This window comes from Carlito syrichta, unplaced genomic scaffold (genome assembly GCF_000164805.1).
Source record: "Carlito syrichta isolate Samal-C Ts95f unplaced genomic scaffold, Tarsius_syrichta-2.0.1 Scaffold305043, whole genome shotgun sequence".
Taxonomy (NCBI): Eukaryota; Metazoa; Chordata; class Mammalia; order Primates; family Tarsiidae; genus Carlito; species Carlito syrichta.
Window position 1 is genome coordinate 309,801 of NW_007249139.1, and position 15,775 is coordinate 325,575.

A 15,775-nucleotide genomic window follows, 5' to 3' on the forward strand; every position below is an offset into this window, starting at 1 on the left:
GGTCTTGCCAAGTTGCCCAGGCTGGTCTCGAACCTGCGGGCTCAGGCAATCCACTTGCCTTGGCCTCCCAAAGTACTGGGATGACAGGCTGAGCCACTGAGCCCGGCCAAAATCAATTTTGATAATCTATGTTATAATCCAATAAAAAATGTTATCATTTCAACATGTGAAAAATATTTCAGACATCTTGCATTCTTCTAGTGGTAATAAGTTCTCAAAATCCAGTTTATGTTTTCCACGTATGCCAGCTTGGACAAGCCACATTTTAAGTGCTCAACAGTCACGTATGGCTGACTAATAGCTCCTATGTCAGACAGCGTGGGTCTACAGGTCCAGCATTACACATTTTTTTTTTTTTTGAGTTGGAGTCTCACTCTGTCACCCAGACTGGAGTGCAGTGGCCGCTCCCGGCCACCGCAGCCTTGACCTGCTGGGCTCCGGCGATCCTTCTGCCTTAGCCTTCCAAGTAGCTGGAATTACAGGCATGCGCTACCATGCCCAGCTGATTTTTTGATTTATTGAAGAGATGAGGTCTTGCTGCCCAGGCGGGTCTCAAACCCGCGGGCTCAGGCAATCCACTCACCTCAGCCTCCCAAAGGCGCGGGATTACAGGCTGAGCCACCGAGCCCGGCTCATTACACATTTTTTATGGACTCAAGGTTGCAAATATCTTTGTTTCTGTAACTGAATATCTATCAGCTCTAGAAAGAAGTTACATGATGGGGAGCTCCTGGGACTAGGATGATAAGGTAGAACATGTCAGTGACAAGGCTACTGCCTGTAGGACATCTTTATGTGCATTAGAAAAAGGTGACTCCTTTGGGCTCAGGGGTTAGTGAGAGGAAAGTGGTTTTGAACAACAACCACAACAGCAACCATAACAACAACAAAATGCTCCCCTTCTTTCAGGCAGGCTTGTATTAGTCAAATTCAGCGTAGACAAACAAGAACTGGCCGGGTGCGGTGGCTCAGGCCTGTAATCCCAGCACTTTGGGAGGCCGAGGTGAGAGGATTGCCTGAGCCCAGGGGAACGAGATCGGCCTGGGCAACTTGGCAAGACTTTGTCTCTATAATAAAATCAAAAAATTAGCCAGGCATGGTAGCGCACACCTGTAGTTCCAGCTACTTGGAAGGCTGAGGCGGAAGGATTGTCTGAGCCCAGCAGGTGAAGGCTGCGGTGGCCATGAGCGTGCCACTGTACTCCAGCTTGGGAGACTGAGTGAGACTCCAATTCAAAAACAAAACAAAACAAACAAGAAAAACAAGAACCACTCCAGGTATTTCAAGTAGAAAGGATTTAATACAGGGGAACAGATGCTTGGGGTCTCAACCTCTCGCTTCTGTAGAGCCCAACTCCGTACTCACTTTTGGAAACCAGAGACTTTTTCCTTGTGTCCCTTACAGTCCAAAACACAGTGCTGGGCACACTAAGGTAATCCAGTAGATATATGGAGACGACATTATGCAGCTCTCCCCCAGGACTGAGTCTGGGCACCAAGAAATGTGACCTCACTCTCACCTCCACTGGGTTAAGGTATTGAAAGCCCCTCTTATTGAACACTAACTCACATATGTTAGGCACTGTTACCTGGTTTCCCTGTAACAACTATTGCCTGCCCTTCCTTGCTGACTGTACCCCAATATTGTTTGGGCAGTCTCAGGAAAGGGATCATGATTAGTTTAAGCCAGTCATGGCCATTTTACTCCCTTTGCTTTCCCAGCCTCCTTCGTGCTAGAAACGGACAGATGACCCAGTTCTAGCCATTGAGACATCAGAGAAGTCTGCCTGGAGGGTTTTGGGAAAGATAAGAAGAAGGTAGCCAGAAGAAGCACTCTGCTCCTCATCTCCGCATCCTCCCCAGTGCTACTACAGGCTTCCTGCCTTAGAATACGGTGAGGGGGTGTGATGTTAGGAGCTGCTGCCAAGGCATTTGGCAACCCGAAGGGAAGATCAAGACAACTGAAAAGCTGCCAGCCAGACACCAAACAGACACCTGCCCTTCCTAGCTCTAGACTTCTTGATTCACGAGGAATGTACACTCCTATTTGTTTAAACCACATGGGTTTTTCTGCTACTTATAACTGAATGCAGTCCTAACTCATAAGCCTGTGGTTATTAGGGGATTCACGGATCACAGAACTACAGAATCCTGGAGCTGGGAGGACATCTACATTTCATTCAGTTCACTATCCTCCACTCATTGTGAGAATCTCATCTCTGGCATCTCTACCAAGTGGTCAGTGAGAGCCAACCTGTATACCTTGATGGTGGGGACCTTAGTACTGCCCAAAGTAATCATTTGATGGTTCCAGGGGGTATGAAATTTTTATGTTAACCAAAGTAAATTCCCTACAATTTCTTCTCATTTTTCTTAGTGTAAATAACTGGGAAAGGAAAAAGAATCATAGAAAGGAGAGGGGGTGGAGTTCGATGGGTGTAGTGCCAACATTTTCTGAGTATGTGATATCGGGCAAGTTTCTTAACCTCTGAAACTTAGTCTCTTTATCTATAAAGTGGAGATGATACGTTCTCCCTCCCAGGATTGTTGTGAGGATTTGCTGGTACAGAGTAGGCCCATAGCATTGTTAGTGGGCTGACCCCTTAACAGTGTCAGTTAGATGTCACATCTGAGAGTTGGGCCCAGGAAGGAGGTGAGTGCCAGGACGGGACTGGTAAGTTTTTGTTTTTGTTTTTTTAAGTCAAGTTCTCACTCTGTCACCCAGATTAGAGTGCAGTGGCATGATCACCCAGATTAGAGTGCAGTGGCATGATCATGGCTCACTGCAGCCTTGGCCTCTTGGGCTCAGGTGATCCTTCCGCCTCAACTTCCCAAGTAGCTGGGACTTCAGGTGTGTTCCACCACGCCCAGCTAACTTGTTGATATTTTGTAGAGAAGAGATCTTGCTATGCTTCCCGGGCTGATCTCAGACTTCTAGGCCCAAGCAAACCTCCTGCCTCAGCTTCCTAAAGTGCTGGGATGACAGGTGTGAGCCACCAAGCCCGGCTGGGAACTGGTAAGTTCTGATGCAGGGCAATGAAGATGGACCATTATAACTCCTCACCAGAGCTGTGTGTGTGTCTGCCTACATACACGTACTTGCCTGACTCTCTGAGAACTCTAGGGACAAGAAGGGGATCCCAGGGAGGTGTGATGGCTCCCCAGAAATCGAGAGCTTCCCAGCCTGTCTGGGCCTCTTTCATAGCTTTGTTTGTCTCTAGGCTCCTTTCCTTCCACCACATCTTTCCTGTCCCCAGACTTACCCTCCTCTCACTTTTCTGGCCTGAGGCCTGGCCTGGTGGGGAGAGGCTTGCTGCAGCTTCAAGGAAGACACTGACTCAGCAAGAACATGCAGGAGGCTGGGGAAGGTTTGCAGGAGAGCTTTAATTGCCAAGGGCCCGACCAGGAGATGGAGGCGCCGGTCGAGAAGGTGGCCAGCCCAGGAGAAGGGGTGGAGGAGGAGGAAGGAGGCTCTGGGCCTAGTGTCCTGTGGCGTGCGGGGCTAAGTGCAGGAGAGCATGGGTGTCTCACTGCTTGGCGCGTCCGGCATCGAGGCACAAGCCAAAGTTGGTGTTGGTGATGGAGCCCACGAGGGTCTTGTCCACCTCACAGGTCAGGCCACGCTCACAGGGACACTTGTAGTAAACTCCGTAGAGCGTCTGCAGAGGAATGGAGCCAGTGGCATCCCAGGCTATGGCGGGCTACTTTGGGCATCACATGCCCCCTGCCTGACCTTGAGAACCAGCAGGCCAGGCTGTGAGTTTTTGTTTGTTTGTTTTTTTGAGTCAAAGTTTCACTCTGTTGCTCAGACTGGAGTGCAGTTGGCACGATCATGGATGCTGTTACCTCAGTCTGCTGGGCTCAGGCGATCCTTCTACCTCAGCCTTCCAGGCAGTTGGAACTACCGGTGCATGCCACCACACCCATCTAATTTTTTTTTATTTCTTGTAGAGACAAAGTCTTGCCAAGTTGCCCAGGCTTGTCTTGAACTCCCTGACTCAGGCCATCCTCTTGCCTCGGCCTCCCAAAATGCTGGGATTACAGGTGTGAATCACTGCACCCAGCCCAGTCTATCTTTTCAGATAGCGTTGCTCTAACTGCCTCCCCAGGGGATGCCGTGGGCCTGGGAAACCCAGGTTCTGATCTCCACTCTGGCCCACTTGCTCTTACTAACTTGATCTCTCTGAAGGGCCTCTATTTACCCAGCCGTGAAACGAGAATAACAAATCCTTGTCCCCACCCACCCCACTGGTCAGTTTTGTTTTTGTTTTTTTTTCAGGCATAGGGTCCCATGTGGTTTTGAACCTCTGGGCTCAAGCGATCCTCCTGCCTTGGCCTCCCAAAGTGCTGGGATTATAGGCGTGAGCCCCTGTATCTGGCTGCTGGTCAGTTTGAGGGTCAAGAGAGATGACGAGATGAGCAAGTGCTTTGGTGCCTTTTGCCCTCCGTCTTATCTCCTCAACCTTCAATGACCAGGCTGACCCTCTGCTCTAGTTCTATTCCCAGGCCTCTGGGACCTCCTCCTCTGAGCTACTCCTCTCCCGCCGCCCAGCTCCAGCACCCACCTTGGCAGAGCACTCGCTGTTCTCGCTGGCCTTGGGAGCACAGCGGGCCAGGCTCAGCCCGCTCACTCGGTGGCAGCACTTGCTCTTGCACTGGATGCTGTTCATGCAGAGCTCGCCATCATCCTGCAGGGGGCAGCCAGTCAGCCTAGAACCCCCGCATCCCTTCTCCACCCAGACTCCCCCCCCACACACACACATGTGCGCCTGCAGCGCCTCCCCTTCCCTGGTTGGGGTGTGTGGGATGGAATCCGACCTCTGTGTCTGGTGGTCTCTGTGCCCCTCCCCCCATGTGAGGAGTGGGCATGTAGCAACAGAAAAGCAGCACTGGGCAGGGGGTTAGGACCCTCGGGTTTTAGTACCAGCTCCCTGGGTGACCCTGGGCAAGTCACTGCCCCTGGCTTTGGTGTCCCCATCTGGAATGTGCACATGCAGCCCCCAAGCAGGCTCTTCAGACTCCACTGGCTCCCACGCTCCTCTGAGGAGGCTGCAAAGTTGAGGACCATCTCCCTGCAAGGCTCCTCCCTCCTCACACAGGCTTTTAGATATGGTCTCAAGGGGGTCCTGGACCTCCAAGCTCACTCATGGTTCCAAGTTAAGAAACTTTGGACTGGGAGGGTGGCCTGGAGGGGCTTGCCCATCTGGTGGAGAGGCAGTGTGGGGCTGTGGTGGGAGCACTAACCCGAGCCCAGCCCCAGCTCGCTCACTCCCCAGCTGTGTGACCTCAGACAGGTTGCTCAGCCTCCCTCCCTCTAAAGCCGGGCTGGAAGTGGTGGGGCTTCCCTCAGTGGTTCTCATGAGGACTAAATGAGTAAACAGCCCGAGGCGTTCAGCACAGTCGGGCGCTGCTCTAAGTCAGAAGCTGGAATCATTGGTGAAGACTTTTAGAGCCTTGGACCTTCCGAGTCAGGGTTTCCAGGCGGGAGCCCAGGGCTCTGGGTTTTTATAAAGCTCCCTCGCATAGCCAGGATGAACCTCTGCTCTGCACATACTCCTGTGGGGACTCAGGAGGGGCTGGTCAGCCTTTTCCAGGACAAGGCAGTGGAGGAAGAGACTTGAGATGCTGCTTCTTCCAGCCCAGGTGGGGACCCAAGAGGTCAAGGTCCAAGCTTACAACATCCTCACCGGGGGGACTCAGACCTCTCCCCGAAGATCCTCTTACCAGGCTGATAATGATTCCCCGGGGGTCGGGAGCCGCATAGGCCACCGAGAGGGCAATGAGCAGGAGGACCAGAACCTTCTCCATGACGAGTGGGACAGCTGGTGTGGGTGGCAGAAGACAGAGCCAGCCGGGGTGGTGGGGCTATAAAAAGAGCCCTGTTCACAGGTGGCCCGCCTGCTTCCTGTAAGTTCTGCCGTGAGCAGAGGTGCAGCTGTGGCCAGTTTGCTGGGGGTGGGGGGTCCTGATAAGGTGAGCACCTGGTGGCCTTTTGGGGGGGTGGGGGATTGGCAGTTACCGTGTGTTGCATCATGATTAAGAGTGTGGATTTTGGACACCTTTAGCTGTACAAGTTATTCGCTGGGCAAACATCCAACTGTCCTAACTATTCAGACTCTCAATCTCCTTGTCTGTCAACTGAGGATGACTTCAAGAGTTGTGAGGGTTTAATTTACATACAAATACATGTGTACAAATATTTTGTGTAAACATAACTATATACAATTACAAGACTATATTTGGCTGGGCACAGTGGCTCACGTCTGTAATCCCACCACTTTGGGAGGTAGAGGAGGGAGGATTGCCTGAGCCCAGGGGTTCAACACCAGCCTGGGCAACTTGATGAGATCTCGTCTCTACAATACATTTTTAAAAAGAGACAAAAAAGTTAGCGGGGTGTGGTGGTGCATGCCTGTAGTTCCAGCTACTGGAAGTCTGAGGCAGAAGGATCGCCTGAGCTCAGCAGGTTGAGGCTGAGGTGGCTGTGAGCGTGCCGATACACTCCAGCCTGAATGACAGAGTGAGACTCCTACTCAGAAAAAGAAAGAAAGAAAAATATATATATATATATTTGACCAGGCACAGTGGCTTACACTTGTAATCCCCAGCACTTTTGGAGGCCAAGGTGGGAGGATCACTTGAGCCCAGAAGTTTGAGACTAGCCTAAGAAACACAGCAAGACTTTATCTCTACAAAAAATTAAAAAAATTAGCCAGCCATGGTGGCGCATGCCTGTAGTCCCAGCTTCTTGGGTACTCGAGAGGCTGAGATAGGAGGATCACCTGAGCCCAGGAGGTTGAGACTGCGGTGAGCCATGATCATGCGCACTTCAACCTGGGTGACACGGTGAGACTCTGACTAAAAAAAAAAACAAGATTCCCATATGGATAGTGCTTTGGAACAGGCCCTGGCCCATGCAGGCAGTGGGTGAGTGTAGCTGCCTTGGTGTCCTGAGCTCCTGGGCAGATCTGGCTGAGGCTGAGGCAGGAGGCCCCTGAGGTGTGAATGCCTCCTTACGTTATGTTACTAGACTCTGACTTTGGCCCCACCCAAACCCAGGTGTCTGGCAGTGTCAGGCTCCCACCCCTCAACCTTCCTTCAGGCCCCTGGGGTGAATTGAGGGCAGGCCCAGGTTCCTGGGACTGACCAGTTCTGACCAGGGTGGGTGTGCTGGTGCACCTCCCTCTGCCCTCACGCAGGGGGCGACCTGCAGGAGTGATTTGGGGCCCTTAGGAGGTCCTTCTCAAACGATTCTCTCTCCTTTCTTTTCTACCTCACTTAGCACCTGCAATTCCAGCCTCAGATCACCCCTTCGTGAAGGCCTCCACTCACTCTACCCCCTACCCAAGATCACACGTAAGCAGGAGCGGTCGCTCACCCTGGCTGGGAACGAGTAGGTCTCTTGAGTCTCAGATGGACCAGCGGCTGGAGTCTGGGAAGGGCACAGCTGCCGGAGTGTGCTCGGGTGTGGGAACAGAGCAGCTTTCCCTGAAGGACTGGCCATGGCAGCCAGAGGCCCCTGTCCTTCCCCCAACCCAGGAAGTGGAGGACAACTCCACCGTGAGGGCCCAGGTTGGGTTGCCTCTGGCACAACTTTGATCCGGACCAACCCGGCTTTCAGACTCAGCACTTGCTAGCTACGTGACCCTGGATAAGTTACTTAAACTTCTTAAGCTCCCCACGCCTCAGTTTTCTTAGCTACCTAAGGATGGTGGCACCAGGTCACGATGGAGTGAGATCATGTATGTGAAACCCCTATCAAAGTTCCTGGCACATAGTAGGTGCTCAGCCCATTTAATCCAACTCCCTTCCCCTCACCCTTACAGACCTTGGGTGTGGATTATAGGGGAACAGCTGGAGGAACCCACCAGCAGGCCTGTACACGAGAGAAACCCATTTGGTTCCAAAGAAGCAGAGATGCCCTTGATGAAAGAACGCTGTCTTTCCTCACTTTTATGGAGCTCAGTGTTTGAAACCACTTTCTCCGTGTGCTCATCCTGGTCCCTCCTCCTCTTTTCTCTGCCCGCTGCTCCTCATTCTCTCAATATCTCTGTGAGGTGAGCCACAGGGAGAGTAATCACTATTCCCTTCTCACGAGTCAAGACGGGAGGCTGGAGAAGGAAGCAGAGAGCAATTTTATTTTCTGTGAATAGAGCTGGAAAATGTATCAGCCCTGTTCCCAGCTGGGCATGGGCAACATCGCAGAGGAAAAAGACTGGAATATTTTCCATTACAAACAAAGTATGTAACAAAGAGAATGCTAAGAGTCTGTGCTTCTAAAATGTAAGTGAATATTAAGTATTTTTTGTCTCAAAATCTCAGAGTTTAAGAATCTCCTCCCCTTATCTAAAGAGTTTTGCTTTGGGTTTTCCTCTCAGAAAAGAACCAAGTTCTGGTTCCTACATGTAGTCATATAGGTTAATCTCAAAGGCATAATAATATTGAGTGAGAAAAGCTATAGACAAAAGAATACTGTGTGATTCCATTTACAAGAATGTTCAAGAAGAGGCAAAACTAACTCATGATGAGAATCTGTAGATTGGTAACCCAGGGACAGATACTGATTAGGAGTGGAACATGAGGGAGTCTTTTTTTTTTTTTAGTTGGAGTCTCACTCTCGCCCAGGCTGGAGTGTAGTGTCACACTCATGGCCACCGCAACCTTGACCTGCTGGGCTCAGGCGATCCTTCCACCTCAGTCTTCCTAGCAGCTGGAACTATAGGCATGCACACCTGGCTAATTTTTCTTGATTTATTGTAGAAATGAGATCTTGCCAAGTTACCCAGGCTGATCTTGAACTCATGGGCTCAGGCAATTCTCTCACCTTGGCCTCCCAAAGTTCTGGGATTATAGGCATGGACCAATGCACCCCGCCCAGAGGGAACCTTCTAAAGTGATGGAACTGTTCTAAATCTTGATGTGGAATATTGATAACATATATAAAAATTCACCTTGCTGTGCAATTAAGATTTGAGTACTTTATTGTATGTAATGTAGCTACCGGACCTAGAAAGAAAAAAGCAGAATCCTCCCTGGTCAAGTCCAACTTCTGGATGGAACTTAGGGTGGTGTTGTGTCTTCCCCCGCTTTCCACTGAGGGCACAGTGGCTGTAGAACTGCTCTTGGGTGTCTCCCCATCTTCCTCTCCAAGGTCTGCCCCAGATGCACAGGGCAACCTCTGGGAGACAAGTTAGTAAATAAGCCGTCTTTGTTTCCTACCACAAGGGTCTGAACAAAGGATGGACATCCGACCCAAAGCCCTCTCCTGGGATATAGACTTGTACCCAATAGTCCACTTTCAAGCTGGTCTGAAACATGGAACTGGAAGTTTAGCCAGTGTACTTTATTTTTTATTTTATTTTATTTTATTTTATTTTGAGTTGGAGTCTCACTCTGTAGCCCAGACTGGAGTGCAGTGGCCGCTTCTGGCCACCGCAGCCTTGACCTGCTGGGCTCCGGCGATCCTTCTGCCTCAGCCTTCCAAGGAGCTGGGACTACAGGCGTGCGCTACCACGCCCAGCTAATTTTTTTGATTTATTGTAGAGATGAGGTCTCGCCTGCCCAGGTGGGTCTCGAACCCGCGGGCTAGGCAATCTACTCACCTCAGCCTCCCAAGGCGCGGGATTACAGGCTGAGTCACCGAGCCCGGCTTAGCCAGTGTACTTTAGACATAGATGAGTTTTTTGCAGGCAGGTCTAAATTCAAATAGGGTAAGCATTCAGATATCACCATTATCCACACATGACCTTCTCCTGACCAATCAGGCATATCAGGCCTGACCAGCTTGTGGGTTGGAATGTGGAACTACCTGTAAAGTAAATCACAGAAATGATGGGGAAATTACCCAAAACAGAGACGTGATGTTCTAAAAAAAAGCCCACATCTAATTAGACAATAATTTTCATTATTTAGAAGGTTCTTATGACTTTAGAAGGTTGAAACTCATGACCAGATGCCTGCAGCCCTCTGCTCTTAGCTCGTGGTTTGCTTAATCACTGTTATAAAAGTACATCAAGCTTCTTGTCAAAAGCAAGTATGTGCCCTTTCTCTTAAGGCACCCACCCTTTCCTTGAGTGTGACTTTTTCTTTCTAATAAATTATTTTATGCTATGCTTTGAACTCACTCTGAAATTCTTTTCTCTGGCAAAGTCAAAGAATTCCCAGAGCAACTATACCACACCCCACTCAGCATCAGAACTAGGGAAGCCTGGAAAGCAGTTTTTTGTGTATTGATGAAGAAATGGAGAAAGCTGGTCTGCAGAGGGAAGGAAGAATGGATCAGCCAGGTGTGAAGAAGCAATGGCAGCCACGTCCTGGCTTCTTGATGGATTTGTAGGTCCTGGTCTCTCTCTCTCTCTCTCTCTCTCTCTCTCTCTCACACACACACACACACACACACACCACATACCCTTTTCCACAGCTAGCTGCATTCCTGTCCCTGGTCTCTCTCTCTCTCTCTCTCTCTCTCTCTCTCTCTCTCTCACACACACACACACACACACACACACCACATACCCTTTTCCACAGCTAGCTGCATTCATTCCTGTCCCTGTAGGGCCCGAAACTCCAACATAGTCCCTTTGTTTAAGCCACAAACATAGACTTTCAATTCTGCAAAAGGACTCACAGTCCCGGATTAGGGTCAGATGTGCATCAACCCTGGAGTCACATCAGAGAGAAGACTGGGATTCAAATTCCACTCAAGATTCAAATTCCCCAGGGAGAGAGTCGGGTTGACTTAGCTGTATCCTCTAACCCGCTGCCCATGACCTGCACTGGGAAGAACTCTGAGGTGAACAGCCCCACCTGGGTCTCATGGGATGGGGAGCGGAACTTTTCCAAAGAGAGGGTGGGTTTTTTACTGAAGAAGGGGGAAGGATATTGTGCAAACAGCAAGATACCCCCTTCACTCCATCCTTGGCTGCCTAGCCCACTAATACCCTTCCTTCCCCAAGAAGTATGTTCCAAGTACAAATCAGGGTGTGTAGCAATTGTAACTTTTAGATTTTCTCTGACTATCCAGTCTCCACCTTGCTTAGGTGAGGGTAGGAAGTGAGACACAGAGTGACTTGCTGGTGGCCAGTCTCTGTAGTTCAACACTCAGCGTCTAGGAGTCTTCCCGTCTCCCCATTCCTTTGACCAAGATTGGCTCCAGTGTGGAGTGGAGCTTAGGAGGTTTCGTGGCAGCAGATGGAGGGGTCTTTATGATCTTCTGTGCCCTCCATGGCTGCTGTGAAGATGTCCCTGGTCCTACCTCAATCTTCTAGTCCTGCTGAAATAGTGGATGTTGAAATTTGTGCCCTGTTCTTTTAGTACAGTCCATTGCTTTGGCTGGTCAACATCCACATGAACTGATTTTTCCGCATATCAATAATCCCCACCCCTTGCTGATATTCCCCCAAACACACTGCAATCACTGTAAAACCAAAACGATAAATGAGAGATGGTCCAATGTCCCACCAGTCACTGCCCACCTCTAAGTTCAGCATCACTGAGTGATGTCACCTTCTTCTAGTTGGGTCATGATCACATCTCAATATTCTGTAGCTTGGGGTCCACATGGTAAAGTTAGTCACCATCAAAGAGGAAAGGTCAGAGACTTAGTAAGATAGATAAATGGACACATGACGCAGCAGAGAAGAAAATTCAAGTGTCTGCTGGAGTCCTTGCTTCTGCAGACGCCACCTGGCTGTGGTAGATGGTACTACAATGTCATCCTGGGTGTTTCTCCATGTTCCTTTTGTCCTCAGGCATCTCTGCTCATTAGGGTTCTTTCTGCAGTACAGTGATCCAGAACTATTCTTGAGAAGTTTGGGCCCTTCATGGTCCCGCCCCTGTGATGGGTTACTGAGGTCTTCCATCTTTCCCCTGGACGAGGCAGTGACAAGAGTCAGCGCAGGCAGTCTTGCGTTCCGCACACATTCTTCCTGCCCCTCTGTGTAGCAGCATTTTACCTCTCCTTGACAGTCAGAATTAGGCCAACATTAGTACCTCTCTTCTTAACACTAAACTATAATCAACACAGTAAGATTCACCCTTTTCAATGGACATGTCTGTGAGTTGTGACAAATGCATACATCGCGTAACCATCACCACAACCAAAATTCAGACCACGTCCACTCCCTGAAAAATTCCCTCATGCCACCCCTTTGTAATCAACCCCACTAGCAGCGCCCAGCAACTACACATTTGTTTTCTTCCCATAGAGTTTAGCCCTTTCCATGTGTAATATAGATAAAATCATACAATATGTACTTTTTAGTGTGGTCAGCTTCTTTTCTTTTCTTCCTTTTTTTGTTTTTTGAGTTGGAGTATCACTCCGTTGCCCAGACTGGAGTGCAGTGGCATGCTCACGGCCACCCCAGTGTGACCTGCTGAGCTTCGGCGATCCTTCCACCTCTGCCTTCCAAGTAGCCGGAACTACAGGCATGCGCTACCATGCCCGGCTAATTTTCTATTCATTGTAGAGATGAGGTCTCACCAAGTTGCCCAGGCTGGTCTTGAACCCGCGGGCTCAGGCAATCCACTCGCTTCAGTCTCCCAAAGTGCTGGGATTACAGACTGAACCACCGAGCCCAGCCTTTTCTTTCTTTTTTTCTTTTTGAGTTGAAGTCTCACTTTGTTTCCCAGTTTGGAGTACAGTGGCATGATCATGGCTCACCACAGCCTTGATCTCCTGGGCTCAAGCAATCCTCCTGCCTCAGTCTCCTGAGTAGCTGGGACTACAATGTGTGCCACCACACCTGGATAATTTTTTTTTTGTAGAAATGAGGTCTTTCTATGTTACCCAGGCTGGTCTTGAACTCCTGGGCTCAAGCGATCCTCTCGCTTTGGCCTCCCAAAGTGCTGGGATAACAGGCACAGGGGTGAGCCCCTGCACCTGACTGGCTTCTTTTACTTAGCATAATACATCTGAGATTCATGTAGATTGTTTCAGGTATCAGTTGTGGGTTACTTTATATTGCTGAGTAGTAGTGCATTGTAGGGATGGAACTGCAGTGTGTTTATCTATTCACCAGTTGAAGGGCATTTGGATCAGTTCTGAAAAGTTTTGATTGATTATGAACAAAGCTGTTACACACATACAGGTTTTTGTGTGAGCACAAGTTTTTTATATCCCTGGGACAAATATGTAGGCGTGAAATGGCTGGGTTGAATGACAAATGTTAGTTTCAATTTCTAAGAGACTGCCAAAAAGTTTTCCAAAATGGCTGAACCAATATGCATCCCCACCAGCAATACTTGAATTCCAGTCACCTCACTGGGTTTGGTTTGATTAGTTTTGTTTTTTAAATGTAGCCTTTCTAATAGATGTATAACAGTGTGTTACTGTGGTTTAATTTGCATTTCCCTACTGACTAGTGATGTTGAGCATTTTCTTCATGTTTTCATATTTGCCATCCATGTATCTTCTTTGATCAAATGTTTGCTCAAATCTTTTTCCTGTTTTAAAAATTGAGTTGAAGCCAGGCTCGGTGGCTCAGCCTGTAATCCCAGCGCTTTGGGGGCTGAGGCAGGCGGCTTGCTTGAGCCCAGAAGTTTGAAACCAGCCCAGATAACATAGAGAGACCTTGTCTCTACAAAAAATTTAAAAATTGGCCAGGTGTAATGGTACGCACCTGTAGTCTTACCTACTCGAAAGGTCGAGGCAAGAGGATCACTTGAGCCCAGGAGATTGAGGCCGTGGTGAGCCCTGATTGTGCCACTGCACTCCAGTCTGGGTGACAGAGTGAGACCCCGACTCAAAAACAAAAAATTGGTTGTTTGTTTTCTTGTTATTGAATTTTGAGAGCTATGGGTGTCACTAGGGGGCTCCAGGTGTGTTGGTATTATTAAGAGCCAGTGGAGACTGTGGCTGTGTTAGTCTTGGTGGACAATCCTTGGGTAGCCTTCATCTGTCCCTCGTGGATGACTTGTTATGAGTCTTTGAGTCAGCACAGGGTGAGGGCAAGGGGGTTGCTGAGGAAAGGGACTGGCTAGCACTCATGGAGCGAGTCATCCTGGCCACCTGATGAAAAGGCTTCTCTGCAAGAGCAGCTCTCTGGAAAACGTTCCCATAGGACCCTAGTACTCTGTGGTTCTGCTCCTGTTCCTAGGGCTGCATCCACATACCTCTTCCCTCATTTTTCAATCCTGTGCTGGTCATCTGGCTGTTCTATGAGTCACTGCCCACAAGGTGGCGTGATGTGTACCAGGTCCCCTCCTCTTACAGGATAGGCGGCGTATTTGTTTCCTGAAGTTGCCGTAACACGTTACCCCAAACTTGGTGACCTGAGACAACGGAAATCTATTCTGTCACAATTCTGAAGGCCAGAGTAGAAATGAAGACGTTAGCAGAGCGTCACCCCTCACAGAAGAGCTTAGAGACCTCTTATGACTTCTGGTGGCTGCTGGCTTCCTTGGCCGTGGCCATGCCATTCCAATCTCAGCCTCCATGGTCACGTCACCTTTTAAGACACCCACTCCTCTGTGTGTCTCTTGTAAGTACACCTGTCACTGGATTTAAGGATCATGAAGATAATAGTGTGGGATCTCCCTACTGAGAGATCCTTGGTTACATCTGCAATAAGGTAACATTCACAGGTTCTGGGGATTAGGATGTGGATCTTTTGATATAGGTGGTTCTAGCACTAGGAGTTCTGTCCTCCATGAAGATTTCTCTTCCCCACTGTCCTCTGGGCTATCCTGCCTGGGGACGTCATGCCGTAGCTGTCCACCTCCACCTGGTGCCAGCATGCCATCAGAGCTTGCTCCAGAGCAAGTAGGGGAGGGACACCTGGCATATCAGGTTCACATTAAGAAAAGAGACCCTGCCAGCACTCTTTCACAGCAGGGTCTCAATCCCAGATTATGGGTGTGTGGGGGAGTAGGATGCTGGTCAGGCAAAACCAAAACCGAACAATGTGGCAGATGTCCATTAGGGATAGGACCTCTGCATATTTCATGCCGTTGATAGTGGCCGATTCCTACAGACATGATACCATTTTTGATTTGTTATTTGGGGGGTGAGAGGGAGCACCAGGGGCTTCGGCTTAGCTCTTCCTAGTCTATTACTTTTCAGTTCAGCAGTTGGGGGCCAAGGTGAGGATTCTACCAATTCCTGAGGTGATCTGATCTGATCACTTAGGAACTTGTGGTAGGTTCAAGGCCTGGCAGCTCAGCTCTCCCATACTCCCTGAATCTTATTCTAACTGTTCTATATCCTGTAGCAACACATCTTAAGAGATTTTTTGGGCCATTCATATAAGGGTCTTATTTCTTGAATCAGTAATCTAGACATTTGGGTTTATCTTGGTTGATGTTACTGGATGCCATTATAAGAATCCAGCTGGGCATGGTAGCTCACACCTTTAATCCCAGCACTTAGAGGAGCTGAGGTGGAAGGGTTGCTTGAGCCCAGGAGTTTGAGACCAGCCTAGGCAGCACAGTGAGACCTCTGTCTCTATAAAAAATACAAAAATTAGCCAGACATGGTGATGCATGCCTGTAGTCCCAGCTACTTGGAAGGCTGAGGCAGAAGGATCGCTTGAGCCCAGGTGGTCAAGGCTGTAGTGAGCTGTGATCATGCCACTGCATCACTCTGATCCAGCCTGGGTGACTGAGTGAGATCCTGTTGCAAAAAAATAAAAATAAAAAAAGCGGCCATTTCACTCAGTGTTCCTGATTTCTTCATTCCTTTTAACTCTGTCTATAGCCAAAGCCACTCAGGTCCCTAGAACGGACCCTCAGAGGAAACATGGTCATGGTGTTTACAGCTGATATTTGGCTAGCTGCTT

The 15,775-nt window shown here is 49.3% G+C and overlaps 1 protein-coding gene across 2 annotated transcripts; it reads right to left on the reverse strand.

Moving 5' to 3' along the window:
• Window positions 1–3,526: 3,526 nt before the first annotated feature.
• CLPS (colipase) lies at window positions 3,527–5,807 on the reverse strand. Of its 2 annotated transcripts, XM_008061063.1 has the most exons (3): window positions 5,724–5,807; window positions 4,565–4,687; window positions 3,527–3,658 (listed from the first exon to the last, which is right to left on the reverse strand). In XM_008061063.1, exons 1-3 carry the CDS (start codon window positions 5,805–5,807, stop codon window positions 3,527–3,529), a joined length of 339 nt encoding a protein of 112 aa, XP_008059254.1. The 2 variants fall into 2 exon arrangements, with proteins under 2 accessions (XP_008059254.1, XP_008059255.1); XM_008061064.1 differs by lacking the exon at window positions 4,565–4,687.
• Between the last annotated feature and the right edge of the window lie 9,968 nt (window positions 5,808–15,775).

Bases quoted from the DNA above. Each gene is read 5' to 3' on its own strand.
- CLPS (XM_008061063.1), bottom strand. From the start codon at position 5,807: ATGGAGAAGGTTCTGGTCCTCCTGCTCATTGCCCTCTCGGTGGCCTAT. The intron at 4,688-5,723 runs GTAAGAGGATCT...TGCCCCCTGCAG, and splicing joins GGGGAATCATTATCAGCCTG to GATGATGGCGAGCTCTGCAT. The intron at 3,659-4,564 runs GTGGGTGCTGGA...ATTCCTCTGCAG, and splicing joins ACAGCGAGTGCTCTGCCAAG to ACGCTCTACGGAGTTTACTA.